General features: G+C 44.5%; 3 protein-coding genes and 1 non-coding gene across 4 annotated transcripts in view; 1 reads left to right on the forward strand and 3 right to left on the reverse strand.

Annotated features, from left to right (window-relative positions):
• The window catches only part of LOC113033141 (actin filament-associated protein 1-like 2), a 22,191-nt gene extending 14,662 nt beyond the window's left edge, over positions 1–7,529 (reverse strand). Inside the window, exon 1 of the mRNA XM_026186553.2 lies at positions 7,370–7,529. Within this exon, the coding sequence (XP_026042338.1) occupies positions 7,370–7,385 (16 nt within the window). The 5' untranslated portion in view covers positions 7,386–7,529. The remainder of the gene's footprint in view (positions 1–7,369) is intronic.
• A 1,139-nt stretch (positions 7,530–8,668) lies between these two features.
• Positions 8,669–14,968, forward strand: LOC113033143 (ras-related protein Rab-14-like). The gene is made up of 8 exons (XM_026186556.2): positions 8,669–8,810; positions 9,291–9,349; positions 9,733–9,786; positions 10,451–10,628; positions 12,532–12,598; positions 12,894–12,981; positions 13,066–13,096; positions 13,268–14,968. The coding sequence occupies exons 2-8, from the start codon at positions 9,298–9,300 to the stop codon at positions 13,443–13,445; spliced, it is 648 nt and encodes a 215-aa protein (XP_026042341.1). The 5' UTR covers positions 8,669–8,810; positions 9,291–9,297; the 3' UTR covers positions 13,446–14,968.
• A 1,906-nt stretch (positions 14,969–16,874) lies between these two features.
• Positions 16,875–20,357, reverse strand: mak16 (MAK16 homolog (S. cerevisiae)). Its single transcript, XM_026186555.2, has 10 exons — positions 20,176–20,357; positions 19,552–19,601; positions 19,360–19,469; positions 19,209–19,273; positions 18,857–19,008; positions 18,696–18,750; positions 18,177–18,251; positions 17,989–18,099; positions 17,806–17,871; positions 16,875–17,580 (listed from the first exon to the last, which is right to left on the reverse strand). The coding sequence occupies exons 1-10, from the start codon at positions 20,188–20,190 to the stop codon at positions 17,368–17,370; spliced, it is 912 nt and encodes a 303-aa protein (XP_026042340.1). The 5' UTR covers positions 20,191–20,357; the 3' UTR covers positions 16,875–17,367.
• An 839-nt stretch (positions 20,358–21,196) lies between these two features.
• On the reverse strand, positions 21,197–21,294 carry LOC113034439 (small nucleolar RNA U13). The gene has a single exon (XR_003274183.1). It is a non-coding gene; the product is annotated as a small nucleolar RNA U13 (small nucleolar RNA).
• Between the last annotated feature and the right edge of the window lie 1,680 nt (positions 21,295–22,974).

Genomic DNA, 22,974 nt, shown 5'->3' on the forward strand with positions numbered 1-22,974 from the left:
CTGACCCACAGCTGCAATTTACATGAATCCAGATGTGATTCATGATTCTGAAATGTAAAAATATCTGAGGACTGAAGGGGTGTAAATAGTTTCCTGGATGTTAAAAACTGCATATTTGCATCATTTCTTTGAGATTTTGGGATTCACTATGAGGACAGTGTGTGTTTGGGCAGATTGTTACTGTGGCAGGTGGGTTTGCTCCCACAGTCTGAGTGTAAGCTGGCCGAGATAAGATCCATTTTTGTTTTTGTTTCTCTGCTCTGAGTTTCCATAATGAGTTTTCTCTCATGTGATAAGAAAAAAGAAACAACGAACTTTTCGGGTTCCTGTGCACAGCAGGGATTCAGGTGATGTAACTGTATTTACTCTGAGTTAAATATTGGCAGGAGCCAGGAGCTTATCAGTTTGCATCCTGTCATCAATTAACACGTGAAGGCCAGAACATCTGCATATTTGTGCAGGAAACGTTTACCTGAACAGGTGCGGTCAGACTGTTGTTCTGTATGAAACTGACTTTTACATGTGAATCACATTTTATTACGATCATCTGAGGATGCAGATGAGGAGCCGCGGCTGATGTGTGTTTCTGTCTGAGAGTGAAGAATCAGCATCTTGTTTTTCTGCCTTTGAATGATTTCAGCTCTTATCTTCTGAAGTGAAACAGAGTGAGTATTCATTCACACACAACAACGGCTTCATTCATAACACGAACACAGACGGACTTCATCACAGTTTTCATGTTTAATCAACCTGCTCGTAGCAAACTGACCATCCCCCGTCAGCTTTACTTATTACAGAACAAAAACATTTAGTGAAGGTAAGAGCAGCCTGTCAGGGCCTTTGTTAGTTTAACATGAATCATTAAGGATGTCCAACAGTCCACAGTTATATTCGTTTTAAAAAAACAAAACAAAAATGTACAAAAAGCTCTGAAAACTGTTTTTTTAACCTCTCAACACCATAAGCACTCCCAGGAACCCAGAGACTGGTATGACCTCCTAAAGGACCACACCTAGAACCTGCCTAATGTCCATATAAACTACATAAATCATCACTATAATCATCATAAGGACATCTAGAACATGGCCAGTAGAACTTCTAAATGAAAACAGGAACCTCTGCAATCTCCTGCAGGGTAGGGCTGGGCGATATGGCCTAAAATTCATATCGCGATATAATATGAAGCATGTGCGGTAACGATATATCACGATATATTCTTTTCTTCTGTATAGCGTGTTTTCCACACTTAAAATTCTTTAATTTTCTCAAAAATCGAGAGTTCCTTATGTATGAATTCTGGTTGTGCTTACTGACCTCGAACCGATTTTGGCTGCAGAAATCTGTTAAAAATGTTTTAGTACAGCTTTGGTAAGCTGCACTGTTTGATGGCTCGTCAGAGCATTACGCTGCCGTAGTGAGGAGCTTCACGGAGTAATCTGGGCCCAAAACTCCGTCAGCTTCAGGTCCCAAAGTCAAACGAACACTGAGAGTTAAAAACTGTCTGAATTCTTTCATTTTTAATTAAATAATCAGCGTTGCTGCTTTATCGGGTGTAACAATTAAGTTTAACATCCATGAAAACAGAATTTATTACATTTAACGGAGTTAGAAGTTAGCAGGAGGTTAGCTCACTAGTTTCCACCTAAACATTTCATACCATGTTCTGACAGAGATTTTTGAAACAAATTCAAACGTACAGCTCTGCTACCACTTCCAACATAAATGAAGACAGAAACTAAACAGCAGTGACGTTTGTAGGGTTACTGAAGTTGGGCTAGCTGCTATATAATGTTGTGCTACGTGATTGCTAGCGACACAGCTATGTTAGCATAAACATAGTGAAGCTGGAGGATGAACGCCAACTTTTTTTCCACTCGATAAAAGTTAACGTGACGGATTCTGGTGGTTTGGGACAAATGCAGTCGCATAGCAGGATGCTGTACACGGGCCAAACTTCAGTCAGGAGAACAACTGAGATTATTCATCCACAATACCAGGTTAGTTATTAACTCATTCACTGCCATTGACGTCTATAGACGTCAATTACGTTTTTCAATGGGAGGGGCTAGAATACAACCTCGGGCAGCTTGTCAGTGAATTTTATTTTTTCATATATTTGTAAATAAATTGTTTTGATAAAACATAACCTTTCTCAGTGTTATTTCTGTTTTATAGAAGTGAAAAACTATTTTATATGTTAGAGGTGTCACAAAGCAAGAAATATTAGTGTCAAAGACACTTTTCTGCTTGAAATGTATTTTTCACAAAAAGCTCGTTTTCTCCCTTTTGTTGGTCAAAACAGGCATTTTTGGTGGAACCCACCTCTCTTCTACAGCTGATTACTAAAGAATGGAAAATGGTAGAAACAAGCTTTTTTTTTTTTGGATGAAAGAAGAGAGTCTGTTCTTCATTTTGGTAGGTTCAGCGTTTATATGATCATAACACACAGTTTTCTGTGGCTCTTCAAAAATGAGTAAAAATGCTCAAAAACCCTGGCAGTGGGGAGTTACCTGATTTGTAAATGGCTGGCAGTGAATGAGTTAATATACAGCAACAACATGTGGATAGAACAGCTGCGAGAGAATCCAACATTAATGAATCAATGTTACAGAAGTGGAGGAAGCGCAGTTTTTGGCTTTCCCCATATTTCAAATGTGCTTCATCTCTTTGCTGTGAATGATAATGGTTGTAGCCACTGCGATGCTTTCGACCAAAACAGCCGCAGCTTGATGACATCATCAACATGCGCTATCGCGATACAGTCAAAATCTCTATCGTTGGCCAAATTTATATCGTTTCTATCGTATATTGTTTATATCGCCCACCCCTACTACAGGGGACCCAAAAGTTATTCAAGTGCACCCTCACAGACGGGCATTCAAAAGACCTCTAGAACCTCTCTGCGATCTCCAGTCACACAACCACCATGAAGATTTCTAGAACACCCTCGCTCACCAGTTTAACTTTCCAGGGGATGAATAGAACCTCTTCAGTGACAACCACAACCTCTTAAAGTTCCCTCTTCACAGATAACCACTTAGGAGATGTCTCAAACCCCATCCAAAACTACACAAATCATTACTAGAACCAACATTAGCACGTCTGAAACATCCTCAGAGGCCAGCGCAGCGTTCTCAAGAAAAACTAGAATCTCTTCAACCTCCTAAAGAGTATGTAAGAGTCCCTTCACAGAAAAATACCTCATAGACCTGTAGAACATCACCTCACAACCACCTCGAGGATTTCAGAGACAAGCATGACCTCCTAAAGGATGACTAGAACCTCTTCGATGGCGACAAAACTTCCCTTAGCACCACAAAAGCCCACTTCACAGATAAATAGAACCTCCTAATAAACCTTTACAACCTTTAGTCATGACTAGACTCACATTAAGGACATGGAGGACATCCTCAGTAATGACTAGAGTTTCCTAAAGCTATTACCTGACAATAACTGTGGCTTCAGACCATCCAGGAAGTGAAGCTCTGAACACTAATTAGCATCTGTGTGTGTGGATGCAGTATTTATATAAGGATATGGGAAACAGCGACACAGAGTAGGTGTAACTAAGTAAAGGTTTTCAGTCTTTAATGCTTTTCTGTTGTTGTTTAGACGTAAACTGTACTGAGTCATCATCAGTACAACACAGAGCAGAACATGTAAAAACATGCAGAGGAAACAGCAGCTGATTGTCCGGTGGCTCATTCATACAGAGAGGCCGAGTCCATTCACGCTGTGAGCCGAGTGGGAGACGAGGGCTAAATGTTCCTGATTAACTCCTCTGATGCTGATTTAAATCAAACTGCTGTTTAAGCAGCGAGCTGCAAATTCCTCAAACACCCACAAACCCTGAAGACGAACAACAACAGCAGAAAGGAGACAGAGACGGACGGCTGCTGGACGGACGCAGAATCAAGAGTTTGTGTTGCTGAACGCTGTTTATCTGACCATCTGCATTACTTCCTGTCTCGGGCTTTGATGTTGCAGTGCACACTTTCAGGCCTGTTTACATCATTAGTACATTAACTTCCATTCATTTCCTGGACACTTATCCTTAAACCATAACCTAAACGAATCCGTCAAAAACAAATAACTCGACTGACCTCAGCGACGCATCTGCTTCAGCAGTTTAAACTAAAAGTCACGTTTCCAGCTGAAACCGGTCACACTACAGTACCAATGGTGTCCATCACAACAATGATATCCTAACAACATTATGCAGCAATTACATCCAACCAGGAAGCAGTTTGTCCAGCGTTGTCCAATCAGGGGGCAGTCGCTGGAACCACAGAGCTCGTTCAGGTTCTGATACCCGATAATTGACTGTCGTTGGGCATTAGATCATCTACACTTACATAAACCTGCTTACAGCGCTGCGAAAAAACATTTTTACTGTTTCTTTTTTTGCTATTTGTCACTTTTGTTTCTCAGGTCATCAAATAAAATGTAATATTAGACGACCATAACCTGAATCACTTTGTCACAATTAATTCAATTCAGTTTTATTTATACGGCGCCGAATCACAACAGCAGTCACCTCGAGGTGCTTTATAGTGTAAGGTAGACCCTACAATAATACATATGTGGTATGTTTTAACATAGGTGAGGTAGTTTTCCTAATAACTTAGTTCATCATTTAAAAACTGTGAAAGAAGCTCCCACAGAGGCTGAACATGCAGTTCCTGTAACGTCCAGCAGGGGCACCAGCAGTGAGGCAGTCCCACAGACGTCCACATTATAATCTGACAGCAGAAATAAACATGTTTACAGCCTGATACACAAACTGCTTGGCCCTGTGTTGCTGAGCTGATCGCTGTCTGTGAGGCTTCACCACCACTAATCGTTTCACAACATGGAAGCAACCGAAACGCTATGAAAAGTCCCAGAAACCCATGGGTGAAGTCACATGGTTACGTCCGTGTTTTTTCTGTAGAAAACATCATTTTTATTCTGTAAGGGAGAACGTGTCACAATCCATCCTCCTGCTGCTGTGGAGTCTTTATCACACCGGTGGTATGTTAGCAACGCAACTATCAGAAATACCCATCTGTCCTCGTCTATCCTCCTTCCTCCACCTCATCATCATCACTTCCTCCTCCTCCTCCCGCTGCTGCTCTCTGGAGACTGAGCTAATAGACTGTTTAGATTTTCTGTGTGTTTGTGTCTTTAAAGTATCCACACCAACAATTTTAACATTTTTCTGCCATTAAGTCAGATTGTTTCCTGACCTCATGTGCTAATCGCTGGCTAAAAGGAGTATTCTGATGTTTCCCAGCTCCTCCTGGTAGCGCTCAGTCTGAGGTACAAGACCTACTCAAAATTTATAGAAAAAAACTTTAAATTAGCTCTGAAAACAGGAAATAGATTTTACTTGTTTCCCATAAATCATCCCATGACCTGGTGACCTCTTGGGGGGGCTGACCCTATTTTAAAAACCATCATCTACTATATATAACGTAGATAAAACAGCCCCAATGGGGACATGCTGCTGATGCATTTTACTGCAACACCTGTAGTTACACGAAGCTGAACATACTTTAGTTTCTCATTTACACGTTGGACATGTTGCTGAGTATTTTTACCTCGTTAAATGTGGTACGGTTACTTCAGGGAGTTATCTAGATACACTGATCTCTCAAATCACTTTGGTTTGCTCTAATCAGAGTTACTTGTTGTTACAAACAACAATAAAAATGCAAAGTGGCTACAGGTCCCAGTTAGCAGCAGGTTAGTGGGGAGGTGGTCAGCCTCCAGCTGGAAGCGGGTCAGTTTGAGGAAACAGCAGCGCAGTAATGTAAATGTTTCTGCTCTCTTGCCAGCCAGATTAAAGAAAGCTGCTCCACACCCTGCTGCACACATGTTTGTACTTCTGTGATTGTGAGGACCTTCTGAGGCCTTTCACGGCCCCCTAACCTAAACCTCTTTTTAACCTGAACCCTTAAACTAAATCCAAACCCACAAACGGGCCTTTAAGAGTCTGTCCTCACAACACAGAAGGGTCCTTAAAAAGTCAATAAATACATAGGTCCCCACAAAGATAGCTGTGCAAGTACCCACACACAGGCGGTGAGGAGAAATCCTGTCTTTCAGATAATTTTAGTTTTGGTTTTCATGGTAAAGTAACTTAAATCACTTTCAGCTTTTTCTAAACTTTTCAGCTGGAGCCAGTTATAGCAGCATCATGGCCCCTTTCCTTCTGTCAACACTTCCTTTGATTTAAAGCTGCTTTGGCCACAAATACATACATGCTCATATACAAAGTGTTTCTCACATGATACAGAAGATAAATTAAACTGTTAGAGAACAGCATGGCTTTTTGCTGTTTATTTATACCGATTTTAATGAATGAATTTAAACTATCTAATCAACCAGTCATTTGAAATCAAGTCTATTACCACCATCTAAATATTTTATACACAATACAACACAAGCCTAAGGTTAGTTTGATTTGTTCATAACTACAAACGTAAAACATCCCAAAATAATAAATATAGTACAACTTATATCAACTCACACCTGACCTCTAGTGGTCACATGAGTCAGCAGCCAAAATATCAGCGTATATATATTAATATGATAGACAAACATGGAAATAAACATAAAAACTGCATATCAGGTAATGCTAGCTAGCTCAGATACTTGCTAATAAGTAACATCCAGTCAGAATCCCTAACTTTCTCTTACTGGATTGGTCTGTTACTACAGTGACCTCACAGCAGCAGTATTATTGGTCTGATGATGTCATTAAAATGCTCCGAAAGGCTCCAACAGCAAACACGGTCCAAAAGTCCAGTTCAGGTGACGCTAGCAGACAGCTAGCAGCTACAGCCACCTGCGTCACCATCCACCTGTCAGTCAAAGAGGCCACGCCCCTAAGAATGCAAACCTTAAACCTTTTACAGGTGACCTATACAACCCACCACAAATATACCTACAGAGACCGAACAGTTTACATCGGGCTGTAAAAGTGTTTATTACTGCTGTAAAGTGTTAACATGGGAGTCTATAGGGACCGACTCGCTGCTGCCCCCGGTGGAAACTGGAGGAACTGCAAGTTTTGGCCCTGGTAATTGCTGAGTGCTTTGTTAGTACTTTATTACAATTAGTTTTAACATTTTTTTTCCACGTGATATGAAAGACAAAAGAGTACGTGGATGTTAAACACATTAAAGGAAAGTTTCAAAGTAAATCTCCATTTGTAATCAGATTACATCTGAAACATGCATGCTGTGTATGATTTCATACATGTGAAACATTTTTAAATATAAAAAACAAATATCAGGTAACGTCAGGTTTCATGTGTGGATGAGTTTTATGCCTCTGTCATTATTCCTGAAACATCTGTAAGACTTGTTGTGGGTCACGGTACCTTTCTGTTTGTCCATGTCGGTCGTCTCAGTGTCTGCTGATCCTCAGGCTCATATCTCTGCTAAAGAATCCAACATCAAACGGCAAACAGATTTCCTCCTGTTTCCTCCTCCCTGAACTCCCTCTATCTGCTCTGTGAGAAGCAGTTTGAGTTCTGCCAGGCGAGTCTGTCTGAACGCGTCTGTGACCTCAGCACAGGAGGGAGGAGAGAGAGGGCGAGCCAGTGCTCTCATTATGCACGGGCATGCACAGAGAAACCTTAAATACAAAGTCACTTTAACAATGTGCCCACTGTTATCATCCAGTACACAAACACATTTAGAAAATACACAAGAAGAAAAATATCTGCTAACATTCTGGCTTTAAGGGTTTCTTCAGTGATGCTCCACAAACTAAAGTAATAATAATAACAATAATAATAATAATAATAATAATAATTCCACAGCTATCAGAAAATCGAGGGAGAGCAGCTGGATTACAAAATTACTCAGGCCTCTTTTTATTTAGAAATATAAGTTATTCTTCTACTTGAGAATATCCTGTAATTTACTTATATTAAACCAAGTTTATGTTTTCAATAAATATAATGTATGTTTTCATTTGTCCAACTGTATCGACAAAATCCATCCTCCGCTGCTTCCGCTTGTCAGGGTCCCGGGGGTGGTAGAGCCTATCCCAGCTGTTGTAGGCCGAGAGGCAGGACACAAACTGGAGTGGACACCAGTCGTCACGGGGCTAACACAAAGAGAAAGACAACCATTCACACCTATGGGCAATTTAGTGTTTCCACCTAACCCCACTAACTGCATGTCTTTGGAATGTGGGAGGAAGCTGGAGTACCTGGACAGAACATGCAAACTCCACACAAAAAGACCCCAGCCTGATGGTGGAGCCTAATTCAGGACCTTCTTGCAACATTAGAAGCTCATTTATTTCAGTCAAACATTTTCAAAATAACTACATATGACCTCTGTGAACCCCATTAGGAGTTAAAGGGTAAAGGAACCCTTCTGTTTCTGACTGCAAACCTGCAGACAATCGTCACATTTTTCAGTGTTTTTCATTGTCACAGTAATTTGGTAACATATATCTATAGAAACAAGAGCTTCTATTAACTAATTTGGGTCACTTTAAAAAAATAAGAAAGAAAGAAAGAAAGAAAGAAAGAAAGAAAGAAAGAAAGAAAGAAAGAAAAATGTAAATAAATAAAGTTACAAACGGGACGGTTGGGTGTGTCTAAATCCCCTTCTCGTCCGCTGGGCGGCAGTAGGAAGCTGTAAGTCTCGCGATACTACCTCTTTTCTCCTTGATGAGGAAGAGTCGCGGAAGAGGTAGAAGATTTTCCTGACGGCTCAGCAAGCGACCCATCAAGTTAGATAAAACTACCCGGCGAACCAGCGTTTTAAGCAGCTTTACAGGTCGGATAGACACCCGGACTGAAGGTAAAACACAGCGACGTGTAACGCCTCCTGTCTGATTGGTTTATTATTCGGTTGTTTTTACTGTAAAAGCTTCAGAAAGTGACCTCCTGCCGTTAGCGTTTAGCTGTTAGCAAGGCGTAGACAGCAGTGCAGCTGTTAGCCACTTAGCTCCAGGAGTGGAGCTCCAGGGGGGCTCGGGGGACTCCTCGGGGGGTTCCTGTGGTTGAGCCGTCAGCGTTTCATACGTGTGATGAGGATGAAAGCTTCCTCTCCTCGGGGCTGTCACGGTGTTTAAAGCTAACGCTGGGCTCGGCGTTAGCTTCTGCTAGCTCAGCCGGCTGCTTCCTTCTCTGAGCTGTTTGTGTCTCACTCGGTGTGTTTGGAGGCTCAGACCGAGCTCCGAGGATCACTGTGACCGGGCTCAGACCGAGGGTGGAGCCCCGTGTTTGAGCTCAGGTTCTCGGTTTAAACCAAACACATTTCTTTGTTTTCTCTCCGCAGGATCACGATGACAGCCGCACCTTACAACTACTCCTACATCTTCAAATACATCATCATCGGTGAGTGACCCGAGCTCCAGCTCCTGTGTTTACTCCCGCAGCTCTGCCAGAGCAGCTTTGCATGAGTCCGTTTATAATAACCGTTCTGTATCCGTGACCGCTGCCCCTCACATCAGTAAACTCCCTCCTTCTAGACTAAGCTTGCAGAAGTGCAGAACCTGGCGCTGGTAAATGTGGAGTGTCTGCAGCGGGTGCAGATATTAAATAAAGACGATGTTGAGCTGTGACTCATGCAGCGCTGCTCTGGTAAAGTCCAGGAGTGAAACTGGACGGTGAATGAGCAGGAACACTTCAATCACGGGGAGTAAAAACGCTTCATCCGGGTGTTTCCTGATCACTGTCAGCCTTGGTGGCCGACCTCACCTGTGTTTGTCTGTCTGCAGGTGATATGGGAGTCGGGAAGTCGTGTCTGCTGCATCAGTTCACAGAGAAGAAGTGTGAGTGCTGCTTTTCTTCTTCTCTTTGTTTACTGAAGTTTAAGAATAGGCTTTTATTGTTATTATACATGTATGATGAAATTGTGAGTTATGGATATTTAAAATTTACCACCACTGTTTGGGTATGAGGGGCAAAGTGGTACAGCCTGTGTTTCTAGGTCTTTTATTTTGAAAGGCAAGCAGTGGAAAATCAGTTCAGGCTGACTTTTAGAGTCTTTTTTCTAATAATGTCAAGTTTGTTGATTAGGAATCCGTCTTAGCTGTTTAACAGCACGGCTCTAGTTTATCATATAAATATCTTAATAATGATCAAGTGTCAAGTTCGGGCTTCATAAATATCGATCGTTTTTTTTTTCTTCATTTTGATGTAACCGTAAACCTCCAACTTTGGAAACATTTAACAGGATTTCTTTGAATTGATGAACAATGTAAATAGATTAGCTTTTAGCATTCAGTTTGTTATGCTAGGAAAAAAACAAAAAGCGACTCGTGTGTTTGATTCTATCTGGATGGTTTCATGAAATTCATTCTGATAACAGATTTCGTGTGTTTGTGCCTGAGACAGCGACAAACACAAACATTTTTACCTTTACTTACCTGTTGGTGACCACTGCCCGTCCAATTCCTGTGTGTGTGTGTGTGTGTGTGTGTGTGTGCGCTGCAGTCATGGCAGACTGTCCTCACACCATCGGGGTGGAGTTCGGGACGAGGATCATGGAGGTTCACGGGCAGAAGGTGAAGCTGCAGATATGGGACACGGCGGGTCAGGAGCGGTTCAGGGCCGTCACCAGGTCCTACTACAGGGGGGCCGCCGGGGCCCTCATGGTCTACGACATCACCAGGTACCTAGGCAGGCGAGGGTGGATGGAGGAGGAGAAATCTGTGTCCTGTTTACTTAAAGGGACAGTTCACCATAAATGTAAAACTCTGGTTGCTCCGTCCTGTCGAGCTGCTAATTCAGCACTTTGTTGTTTGAGATCACAAACTGATAAAAAGACAAAAACCAACAAAACAAATCAGATATGCAGTGAAGATCATTTCATACAAAACATACACGAAATGAATGTAAGTTTCTGTCCTAGTAGAAAAAGTCGAACCATTAGATGAATAATAAATGATGAAGGTGTATGTAAAGTCATGTTAGATTAAATACGTCAGTTAAAACAAAGTAAACTGATAAAAATGGAAGTGATCCACAGACGCTCCGGTGAGCGGCTTCACGTCAGAACTATTTTCTTTCTACAGTCTACATCCACCAGCTATATCACTGTGCAGGAGGAAGTGTGCACTGAGGCATGAGGAACTGAGCATTATCTCTGTGCTCAGCTTTTTTTGTTTTGGTGGATCTGAAACATCCTTGAAAGAGTAGTTGTCAAACAGCTAACAGATCATCTGCAGAGGTTTATTTGAAGAGTTTCAGTCAGGTTTCAGAGCTCATCACAGCACAGAAACAGCTTTAGTGAAGGTTACAAATGATCTTCTTATGGCCTCTGACAGTGGACTCATCTCTGTGCTTGTCCTGCTAGACCTCAGTGCAGCGTTCGATACTGTCGACCATAATATCCTATTAGAGCGATTAGAACTTGCTGTAGGTATTACAGGTACTGCGCTGCAGTGGTTTGTATCATATCTATCTAATAGACTCCAGTTTGTGCATGTAAATGGAGAGTCCTCTTCACACACTGAGGTTAATTATGGAGTTCCACAGGGTTCAGTGCTAGGACCAATTCTGTTTACATTATACATGCTTCCCTTAGGCAGCATCATTAGAAGACATAGCATACATTTACACTGCTATGCAGATGACACCCAGCTCTATCTGTCCATGTATTTAAAAGTAGAATGGGAGGCAGAGCCTTCAGTTTTCAGGCCCCTCTTCTGTGGAACCAGCTTCCAGTTTGGATTCAGGAGACAGACACTATCTCTACTTTCAAGATTAGGCTTCAAACTTTCCCTTTTGCTAAAGCATATAGTTAGGGCTGGACCAGGTGACCCTGAATCCTCCCTTAGTTATGCTGCAATAGGTGTAGGCTGCCGGGGGATTCCCATGATGCATTGGGTGTTTCCTTTCCAGTCACCTTTCTCACTCACTATGTGTTAACAGACCTCTCTGCATTGAATCATATCTGTTATTAACCTCTGTCTCTCTTCCACAGCATGTCTTTATCCTGTCTTCCTTCTCTCACCCCAACCAATCACAGCAGATGGCCCCGCCCCTCCCTGAGCCTGGTTCTGCTGGAGGTTTCTTCCTGTTAAAAGGGAGTTTTTCCTTCCCACTGTCACCAAAGTGCTGCTCATAGGGGGTCATATGATTGTTGGGTTTTTCTCTGTGTGTATTATTGTAGGATCAACCTTAAAACATTAATCGCCCTGAAGCCACTTTTGAATGTAGACGTGAGAAAGGAAAAAGTTCCTGCATGAGTGAATTTTCTGTGGATCACACTCATGTGTGATGCAGGGTGTAGACTGTCCCTTTAAAAGTAGTGTTATGTTTCATGTGATGAGGTTGTTGATGGAGGCCTCCACCTGCTCTTGGCTGATGGTGGGCGGTAATGTTTAAATCTTAGAGAGTGACTTGAAAGCAGCAGGTCGACCAAGAACCGGTTCCTTTGTAGGATTCTCATCCAGACTAAATATTTGCCAGGCGGTGACTCTGATGGCGCCCTGACAGTCGATGCTGCTGTGGACTAAATGTCAGACAAACGTTCAGAGAGTGTATTGACTTTGTTATTTTTGTGTGTTCAGGAGAAGTACCTACAATCACCTGAGCAGCTGGCTGACGGACGCCAGGAACCTGACCAACCCAAACACGGTGAGTGCGCCCACGCAGACTTCTGTGGCGACTCTTTTAAATCTTCTTTTCAGGCAGGAGAGAGAGAATGATTTCAAAATGGAGTCTGAAGGTGAAAGTGACCCAGAGCTGCGGTGCGTAAACAGACTTGGCTGGACCGCAGCTACAAGTAAACAGTTATTACATCCCTGCTCACGTTTATGGCAGTAACCCCGTGCAGCTAACAAACACCTGTTAAGCTGCTGTGCACGAAACATCCTTTAACCTGTGACGCGCTGAAGAGTCGCTGCTCAGTCTGCGTGTCTCCGTGTCGTAGGTGATCATTCTGATCGGCAACAAGGCCGACCTGGAGGCTCAGAGAGACGTGACGTACGAGGAGGCCAAACAGTTTGCCGAGGAGAACGGTGAGACGCTCGCACGATCAGATAAACGCTCAGCAGCAGACGGAGACTCGCTGATTCCTCTGATTTCTGCTTCCTGTTTCTCAGGTTTGCTGTTTCTGGAGGCCAGTGCCAAGACGTAAGTACGGCGTGTTAGAGAGGAAGCTCGTAGTGGCTCGATGGTTACGATTCATTCAGAAACCCGTTCACACCACAGAACGGTGAAGTGCATGAACACGTGTTTCTGGGTCTTTGTGATGACTGATGTTTTAATAAGTCCTGACGAGTTTGGCCTCTGCTTCTTCTGCAGAGGCGAGAACGTGGAGGAGGCCTTCCTGGAGGCAGCGAAGAGGATCTACCAGAACATTCAAGATGGCAGCCTGGACCTGAACGCCGCCGAGTCGGGAGTCCAGCACAAACCTTCGACACTGCAGGGGGGGCGCCCCAACCCCGACAACCAGCCAGCAAAGGAAGGCTGCAGCTGTTAACCTTGAACAGAAAGTACGAACGCATCGAACAGACCGACACACGGACTCCGCCGGGCACTAACACTCACACCCAGAACCAGTCCACACTCATCATCGGCGCTGTCCACCCGCCGTTTTCTAATCCAAAGCAAGATTCAACAATCCTCCATCCGTTCGAGACTTTACCAACTCTGACCCGATCCTGAAAACCAAATCTAGAAGCACATCTCTGCAGCGTGAACTGGCTCAGAAAGGCTCCCAGATCAGGACCAACCGAGGCGGCGACCTCATCCAAAACCAGTCTGAGCACAGACCTGTGTCAATCTGGCCTTTGTAAACCACAACGCTTTAATCTCAAAACCAGAGAACTCCCCCAAACTGGGCCGCTCTCCCCACCGCGTCTCCATCGAGGATGCTTCAGCTCACACGCATTAAAAACCTCCTGCAGACTCGATCAGGATCATCGTGAGTACGCCACATTTGGTTTTCCATAAAATTCGGGCTTCCTTACCAACAAACCAATCAGCGCCATTGATCAGACCGACCCAGACAAACCGCCGCAGCAGGACGTGACGGTGAACGCTGGCGATCACGGAGGACTCCTGTCAGTCAGCTACGGCGGGCCGGCGTGCGGCCTGGACTGTGCAGAGTCCAGAGTAGGGTCGACTGAATCCGGACTAAAGTGAAGGTTTCACAGATTTAGCATCTTTCGTTTTTTCTCCCATAAGTAAAATGTTTAAATTCAGACAAACAAAACCAAATTGGGACAAAATGAAATTCAAAATAAGCAGACTCGCTGCTCTCAGTCCGAGTCCAGGTTCCCAATTCTGATTTACGTTCAAACTCCATCCCTCGGTTGGCTCTGCCTGGATGTCTCGGCTCACCCGGGATGTTCAGCTCTCTGCAGGGAAATGTTGTGAGTTTGTAGACTGAACCGGAGCGCAGGCCAGCGGACGTCTGTCACCTTCAGAACCAAAGAGGACACCTGAGCGCTGTGAAGCTGGAAGCTGACTGAAGGAGCCTCTGAGCTCCTGCAGAAATCCACCTCTGTTATTTTAGGAAGCAGAAGCTGAGAGAGCAACGAGAAAGGAGCACCCCAACCATCGAGTCGTGACGGCGTTTTAGCTTTTATTGCCTCTTTTTGTCTGCACGAAGCCAGTACAGCTGCCAGGTTTTGTTTTTTCACCACTGCTGTGTAGTATGAAAGTCATTTGAATGCATCGTCTGAATGCATGAAAATTACTGCAAGTTCCCATCTCCCAGCTCCAAGGGAGGAAAATAGTGACAGGAAAGAGGTCGGAAGGTCGGTTAGGAACCATCGGATGAGACAGTCTGCGCCTGCAGCTCCACCCACACAGCCACCCTTTCAATTTATGAAGTCTGTGAACTGATGTGAGTCTCGGTCGCTCTGTGAGGGATGAAGAACCCGAACGTCTCTCCGGCCCCTCGCTGGATCAGTTCAGGATGGATTTTTATTAAATGCCTTCATTATTTTCTTGTTTCTGTTTTTGGTTTTAACCAAATAAATACAGGATGTTCCCACAGCTCCCCCTTGTGGCCATTGTGTTTGCGTTGTTGAGCCAGGATTGCACTTTATCACTGTGCTTTCTCTGGTTTCCGCCGCGCTGCTGTGGAGACGTCACTGCTTCAAACGTCACGTAGACACCAGCGAGCGTATCTGAGGGAGAATGTGCTTTGTGGAGAAAATGATGCCTTCATGGTTTCTGGATCTACTGTTTTCCTCTTTGAAAAATCATTCCTGCACTAAAAGCTTCCCAAAGCTCCGAGTGATGCTCTGCCAGATTTCATTTCACACTTTTAAACCACCAAAGTCTGTGAGCACTAATGGGAGGGAGCAGCTTTTGCATTTAGAGTTTGGATCAGTTAACCTGGAATTAGTCTACCTGTATTTCTGCTTATTTACACTAAAATTAACAAAATACCCGAGAAATGTTTCCTTTGAGTCCCAGAAGTGACAAAACCCGGAGAGATGGAGTTGAAGGTCCATAAGCCATTAAAAGTTTCACCACCAGGGGGGAGTGTTTCACCAGCAGGTGTGCTGCCGTTTAACCTTAAACCAGGTGTGGACGACGGCTCCATCCTGTGGTAGAGAGTGGTATTACACACAGTACGGCTGGCTGAGCTGGAGTCTCTTCAACATGAAGGTTATTGCACATTTATTAAAATTTAAAGTTTTGGAACTTTTTGACAGAAATTAACAAAAAGGATCTTTGATCGTTACTGAAATGATTACACTAATGTTTTTAATTACCTTTAATGCATGTAAATCACCTGTTGTGTATTTCTACATTCCTACAGTTTTGTTGCACTTTATTTTTGGGGGAAATTGGAAAATATGACGTAAATTTTAAAACATTCTGAAAATTTTTGTCTGTAGTATTAAAGTGAATGATGACCCAGAAAAAGTCGACTGGTTAAACCCAGGAAAACACAAGAAATGATAAATTATCCCGTTTGTGTAGATTTAACATGGCGTCACTCAGCAGATCTCTTAATTGGGGAATTTTGTCGCCTCCGGGGTGCCGTATGGTCATCATGTCACTGCTCGCGCCGAGGTCACGTTATATGAAGTAAAAACGTCACCTCAGCATCTGGTTGTGACGCGTCCACATCTGTCTGAACGGGGCACGATCATGTGACTTTACCCTCTGCTGTCGTCTGATTGGTGGACAGCAGCGCGCTCCAACTATGATGAGTGATTTAACAATAAAACCTTTATGCGGTGAAAACAAACACGAAGCGTTTCAGGCGTCCTGTCTTTGTTTTTTCCTGATCGACCCCAAAATAAAAAAACCCTGAAGTTTGTTTTTACTCTGCAGTGACCAAAAAGTCTGTGAGGCGTCACCGGGATCGGCGCCTTCAGCTTCCCTCGCCAAAGCGCTCAGCATCCAAAACTATTACACAAGACTTCTTATGCAAAATGGGAAAAACTTTATGGGATGGCCTCGGTCGTTACGCTGTTCAGAGTCTTAATTTCTATATATTAATGAGAAGACGATGCAGCGAAATCAGGTTAAACTACAGCTGACGTCCTTTTTATTTTTCCGTGTGCTCGTAGCAAAATCGTCTGATCAGCCTGAGGGAGGCGCTGCTGTTTGGCTGAAGCATGTGCAACTATAACAGTGAGGTGGAGATCAGGTGATGGAGTCGCTGTTTTTCTGTCTGTTCATTTTTCAGAAATCTGCTAAAATTAAAAAAGCTTATTCTGATTGTTTGATTGTTTGCAATGATTCTCTGCAGCTGTCATTGTCCAACGGTGGAGACTCAGTTCTTTGTAAATAAACTATATATATGCTGTATATACGCCGATGACTCACTGCTCTTGTGTTCAACTGTAATTCTTCTGTCTGCCTGCAGAGGGCAGTGCGTTGGACTTTTATCTCAGTTAACATTAAATTCACTTATAACTAAAATTCACTGCATTCAAAGTTCACATTTTTTCCAAGTTTATTTTTATTTCAAACATAAAAATGTTTACAGGGTTTAGAAAAACATTCACGTCCGTCTTCTCTCCGTTAGCGCGGCGAACAGAAAAGTCGTCGTTCGCGTCACTGTGGGCGCTTCCTCACGTAATGTTCTGTTTTTGGCTCCACTTCCTGCTCATGTTTAAAGTGAAAGCAGCAGTCATGTGATCACATGCAGCGAGTCATGGATTCGTCTTTAAAGTGTGAAACGGGAAAACTCATTCTGATCAGGCTGTTTGATTATCAAAGGCCAATTAATCAATATTGTGATCAGCTGCGGACCTATCAGTGTCTTTCTGTGCTGGTCACATGACTTCCAGCCGAGCGAGACTTTAAACATGAACAGAAGAGCTGGTCGGACAATCCCCTCAGCTATGTAATGTTGCCGTGGTAACACAAGGTGAGGGAGCGAGGGGGCGTGTCCTCGGCAGTCAGTTTGCTTCGAGGGCACAGCGTCACTACGTGGCTCTGCTCTTGGAGGCGGGCTCTGTCTCCTGCTCGTACTCGATCTCCACGTACGCTCGCTTCTTCCTCGCCGCCGAGCCGTTCGCTGGAGATTTGCCTTTAGACCGCGAAGCCTTCATCTGCACCTCCATCTCCTCTTCAACCTCCTCCTCGCTGGACTCATCCTGCTCCTCCTCATCACTGCTCGTCTTCAGCTTGTTCATGTCCTGCAAGGAGGAAGTCCAGTTAATGTAACAGTCAAACAATCGCATTTAAAGATCACGCCAGCAGAGCGGCGACCGACGTCTGAAAGGACAAAACTGCGTCAACGCGTCTCTGGATTCTGACTTCCTGCTCCTCTCTGACTCAACTTCCTGTCTTATTCAGTCCGACCTGAAAGCAGTTCATCAGACTTCAGTCGCCCCCTGCTGGTCATTAGAGAGAAGAGTTACCTCAAAGTCGCTCAGGTCGCTCTCCTCCACTTCTTCTTCTGCTACGAACTCTCTCTGCCCAACGTCCTGCACGCGCACACACGCACACACGCACGCACACACACACACACACAGGACATCCTTTCAGAATAAAGTTTTACAAACATGTTCAGCAGCTGGTGTAGTAACAGCTGCCTCAATCACCTCGTCCTCCTCCTCTTCTTCTTCTTCCTCCTCCTCTGACTCGCTCTCCTGGTCCTGCTGCTCCAGCGCTCGGTCGAAGGCGTGCACGGGGAAGTTGTAGATGTCTCCGTACTGAAACAAACATAGACCGTGAGTTAAACCGCACGATCGTCCTTGGCGTGCGAGCAGCGGTCGCGTTGGCGTCGTACCGTTCCCTGTTTAAGTCGCTCCAGCAGCTCCTTCTCGATGGCGTTATCCAGCTGAGCAGCAATCAGAGCCTTCTCCTAAAAGAAAACACCAACAAAGAAGAGACGGCCGTCAGAGCTCCTGTTCCAGGTCAAAGGTCACGATGAGATGAACTACAGAGGAATGAGCAGTGCTTCTGGTAACTTTTAGCAAATGTTTGCATCATTTTATTTTATGAAGTTCAGACAAAAGGAAAAAATCCTGAATCCTCTAAACAGGAGCTGCCAGCAGCTTTTAAGGTGGACCGTTCAGATGCTGCGAATCAGTCATTCCGCCTTAAATATCAGTTCGACGGCTGTTCCTCTTCAAAGCGAGGAAAGAATTCCACCCGGACTTTATTCAACATGAACGTTCCCTCTCTGTGGAAAACCGAAACTCGGCTCCTAATTTGTAAGGAAAATGTGACCTACGACCTCTCGTAGTCTGATTGCAGCTCTGTTAGGTGGTCAAGCGCCACCTTTGGGTGTGGTTAAAAGTCTCACCTCCTTCCTCCTCTCTCTGGTCTCCACCTTCCTGCTGAGAGGAACCAGCTTCCTCCTGAAACACACAGACAAGCAGGATGAACGCGGCGGGACGACACACCAGCTTCCTACTCGCAGTACTCGCAGTACTTTGTGTACTGCAGTACGGTCTGAGTACTCACTGCCTTTTGAGGACCAGTTTGCGCATGCGGATCAGGTACTGGGTGATTTTAGTGAACCTCTGTTTGCATTTGTGTCGGATGAATCGAGGCCAGTAGATCAAGTTCTCATCTATCTGTTCCAGAGCCTTCTCATAGTTCTTACTGAGCTTCACCTGCGCGCACACACACACACACACACACACACACACACAGTTTGAGGCGTGAGTTAAAATCTTGTAAACTGAAGTTAGCTTCTTTTACACCAGATTCTTTAAACTGTGTCGAGGACGTCGGGCCATCGTCAGGAGACGTGACGTCTCCGTGTCTGGTGATCCACCACGACGAGTGACATAATCCCACTTTAGCCGCTCACCTTCTCCCACATCCTGGCAGGAAAAGCCGCCCTCTCGATGACCTTCATGTAGAGGAAGCACTGACCTGAAACACAAACGTTCCTCGCGTTACTCCCAAGACCTGCTGACCTGAGATCTGCCGGTAAAGCTGATGAGAGCGCGAGGACTCACCTTTCTCCTCCCTGATGGTGGCGTACTGGCTGTTGGCGAGCGGGCAGGACGCGCGGTTACACAGGCCCGTGATGTTGTACTCATTCCGGCAGAAGTTCTGACTCTTGGTCCTGGACAGAGAAACAAAGACGTGACACGGCTCAGAGCTCGTCAATGACACGAGTCGATAAATCCAAGCCGAGCGTGACTTACTTCACTTTGAAGGAGCAGAACTGCGTGTTTCCAATGATGTCCCAGATCACCTGCAGGGGGCGGATCACACACTGATGCACATTACTGCTGCCTCAGTTTCTTTTTATGATTTTATTTAATTATTCGTCACAACTTTGAGAGACTTCACCATTAGACTCACTATCGTGTGAATTTATTTTAGCACTTTTCTGCTTACGTGAATCTATTTAAGGATGTGTTGCGTGCTGAGCTTTTGTTAAGTCTGACTACAGTTCGTCTTTTTCCTTCATGTGGAGCCTGATGATCTTTACGACACACGGAGAAAAGAATGATGGGTAACTGTGGCCGAAGTGAGGTCCACGCAGGTCTGTGACTGACTCCGCTTCATGATGTATTGATCGGAGTGTTTGCTGGAAAACTAAAAAACGGTAAAACTGATTTTATTTAATGGAATTTGGCGTGACCGGAAGAGCCGGCTAGCATTTAGCCTGGTGATGTGTTGAAACGCGTATTTTATCTCCGGATAAATGAGTACGGTTCAGCTCATGGTTCCTTTAAACTCCGGAGCTCTCACCGGCCAGCTAGCGTTAGCACGCAGAGCTAACAGCGCTTCTCGGCGGCTGTAAAAGAGCTTGTGACACTTACGTCGTCGTGCTGCATTTCCGGGTCCTCTCAGAGCGGGTCGGCTCGTCGGATATAATAAAATTAAATAAGTTCCGATCACGGCGTGAGACTTTCAGCAGACCTGGAACCACATGGACGATCAGGGCGACACCATCTGTGTTTGGACAGAAATCTCATCCGGAGTGACGTCACCCGGAAGAAACATCGCGAGACTTCGAGATGTAACGTGTGTTGTAGATGTTATTATTACTTAGCGCATGCATTCGTGTAAAACGGCGTGATTGGGCTGCTGCTGAATAAAGATGATTGAATAGAGATTAAAAGCGAAAAGCACTGGAAACAGAGAAGCCTCCATCAGCATGCACCCGGCCAGGTGGAGAACTTCATCTACACCTCCCATCTCCCGTACAACCACAACTAGAAGTTCCACTCATGACAGGAAACACTTAAACACATCACCGAGACGTTACTGGCGGAGCTCAGCTTGACTTCAACATTTAGGTGGAGGTCGCTGGGTTGATGGGTCAGTGCAGTCAGACTCTGGGGAGTCAGCTGGCCTGCTGTGTGCTGAGTTCACTGACCCACTTCTGCACTCAAACAAAATGACTCCCGTTTCTCTGTGAACCCTAAAGCAGATGTTTTTGCTCTGTGGTGCATTCAGGTTCACATGATTGTGGTTTAAAGAGTTGTTGTGTAGCCTGTACAGGTGTTTGTAAGTAAAGACCACCAGACTGGGACGTGACACCTAACCCACGAGTCTGTGGCATCCCTGTCATTCAAAAACATTGACTGGGATTCTGTTTATTTGTATTTATCATTAAATAACTGAGACAAAACAAAACGACAGCACCGACAGTAAAAAGCATGTTTACAACTAAAGAAAGTGTCACCACTAAAAAACTACACTATTACTACAAACATGTACAAGTACAGAATCTGAGATAGAACTGTGTAGAGTAGAACATCACTGCAGGAACATCCTGATCAGCGATAATATGAAACATTGACTAATGATCCGTATCTTATAAATGCTTCTTGTCAAGGTCAGACGGGCTGAGGCGCATGCGTAACAAGAAGGCTGCACCTTACACGGATTGTCCGTGAACGCACCAATCATCATACTTCTTGAACAAGAAGGATCATAATACAGCGCACGCGCTCTGAGGCTTTACGGAGCGGCTCGAGCGCTCTGAGTGACGGTGCTCTTCTTCACGTGAGTGTTTCTCTTGACTTCATCAGCTCACTGCGCAAACTCCGACAGCGCGGCACGCAAAAGGTTTTAATGTTTCTGAGCGAGAAAACGTGAGAGCAGCACGGGTTTCTGGTCTGACGGGAGCGATGCATTCTGGGAAAGACCGCGGTTCAAATCAGCTCTGCAGCGACCCCAGCGCTCTGGAGGGGAGCTGCAACATAAAAACACAAGACTGAAGAAGTTTAATGTCATATACACACCGCAAAACACAAATGGTTACGCTGAGCAATCAAATTGTTACTTTGCGAGTTCCCTTCAAACAACTAAATAAACAAGTAACTAATATAAAGAATAAATGTAGTACTTATGTGTTTATGTACACAAAGGTAGGGTGTAGTTAAAATTTGAAAGTGCAAGTAGTTATGCAACACAGTGTTAAGATATTCAGAATGTGCAAATTTTAAAATTGTTTATGTTGTATGAAGTTGTGTTATATTGTATATAAACGTTCACAGTTGCAAATTTACAGGTCAGGTTATTGATAGACAATCACAGTTCGACAGTTAGTCAGGGATTCAGTAGCCTGATGGCCTGTGGGTTGTCCTTACTTTCACACTCCTGTAGCGTCTGCCAGATGGCAGGAGTGTGAACAGTGTGTGCTGTGGGTGGGTGCGTCCCTATCCTGAGTGGTGCTGTTCTCGTACCACACTGATGGAGTTTGTCAGGATACTCTCAACTGTTCATCTGTAAACATTGCTGAGATGTTTGGAGGTTAATCCTAATTTTCTCAGCTTCCTCAGGAAGAAGAGTCGTTGTTGAGCCTTCTTAATGATCTGCCGTGGTTATGGGTCCAGGTGAGATCCTCACTGATGTGGGTGCAGAGGAATTTGAAGGTCTTCACCCTCTGCACAGGAAGTTTTAGTGCACAGGCATATTAATAAATCAGACACAGAAAATAAGAACTGAGTAGAAGGAGTTTGTTTGTAATGAAACTGTGTGTGACGTCTGAAGTACAGAAATAACACCATATAAGACACATGTTGAGCGTCAAATGTTAGAGATCCTGCAACTGGCGTTTTGGGCTGTGCAGGGGTCTCTCTCTTCCAGAAGATGATTGAATAAAAGAAATATAAATGTTTTAACACACTATGAGTCGGTTTTCTCTGTTCTATCATGGGGACAAAAGAATCGGGGTTAATAATACATAGTGGGGCGAGCTGGTCTCTCCTCATCCTCGGGTCAACAATCACCTCCTTAGTCTTCTCAACATTTAAGGACAGATTTTCCAGGCACCAGGTCACCAGCTGAGCCACCTCTTCACTGCAGGCCGTCTCCTCTCCAACAGCTATCAGCCTAACAATGGTTGTGTTGTCAGCAAACTTAATGATGGAGGTGTTGCTCTGGGAGGGGATGCAGTCATAGGTGAAGAGGGTGTACAGGGGTGGACTGAGCACACAGCCTTGGGGGGTCCCTGGGCTCACTATCTTTGTACGTGAGATACCAACTCTGACTGCCTGAAGCCTGCCTGTGAGGTGCTTTTCCACCAGTCTGTTTGGGCTGACGGTGTTGAATGCTGAGCTGTAGTCTATAAACAGCATTCGAACATAGGTGTCCTTATATTCGAGGCG

Source organism: Astatotilapia calliptera, chromosome 12 (assembly GCF_964374335.1).
Source record: "Astatotilapia calliptera chromosome 12, fAstCal68.1, whole genome shotgun sequence".
In the NCBI taxonomy this organism is placed as follows: Eukaryota; Metazoa; Chordata; class Actinopteri; order Cichliformes; family Cichlidae; genus Astatotilapia; species Astatotilapia calliptera.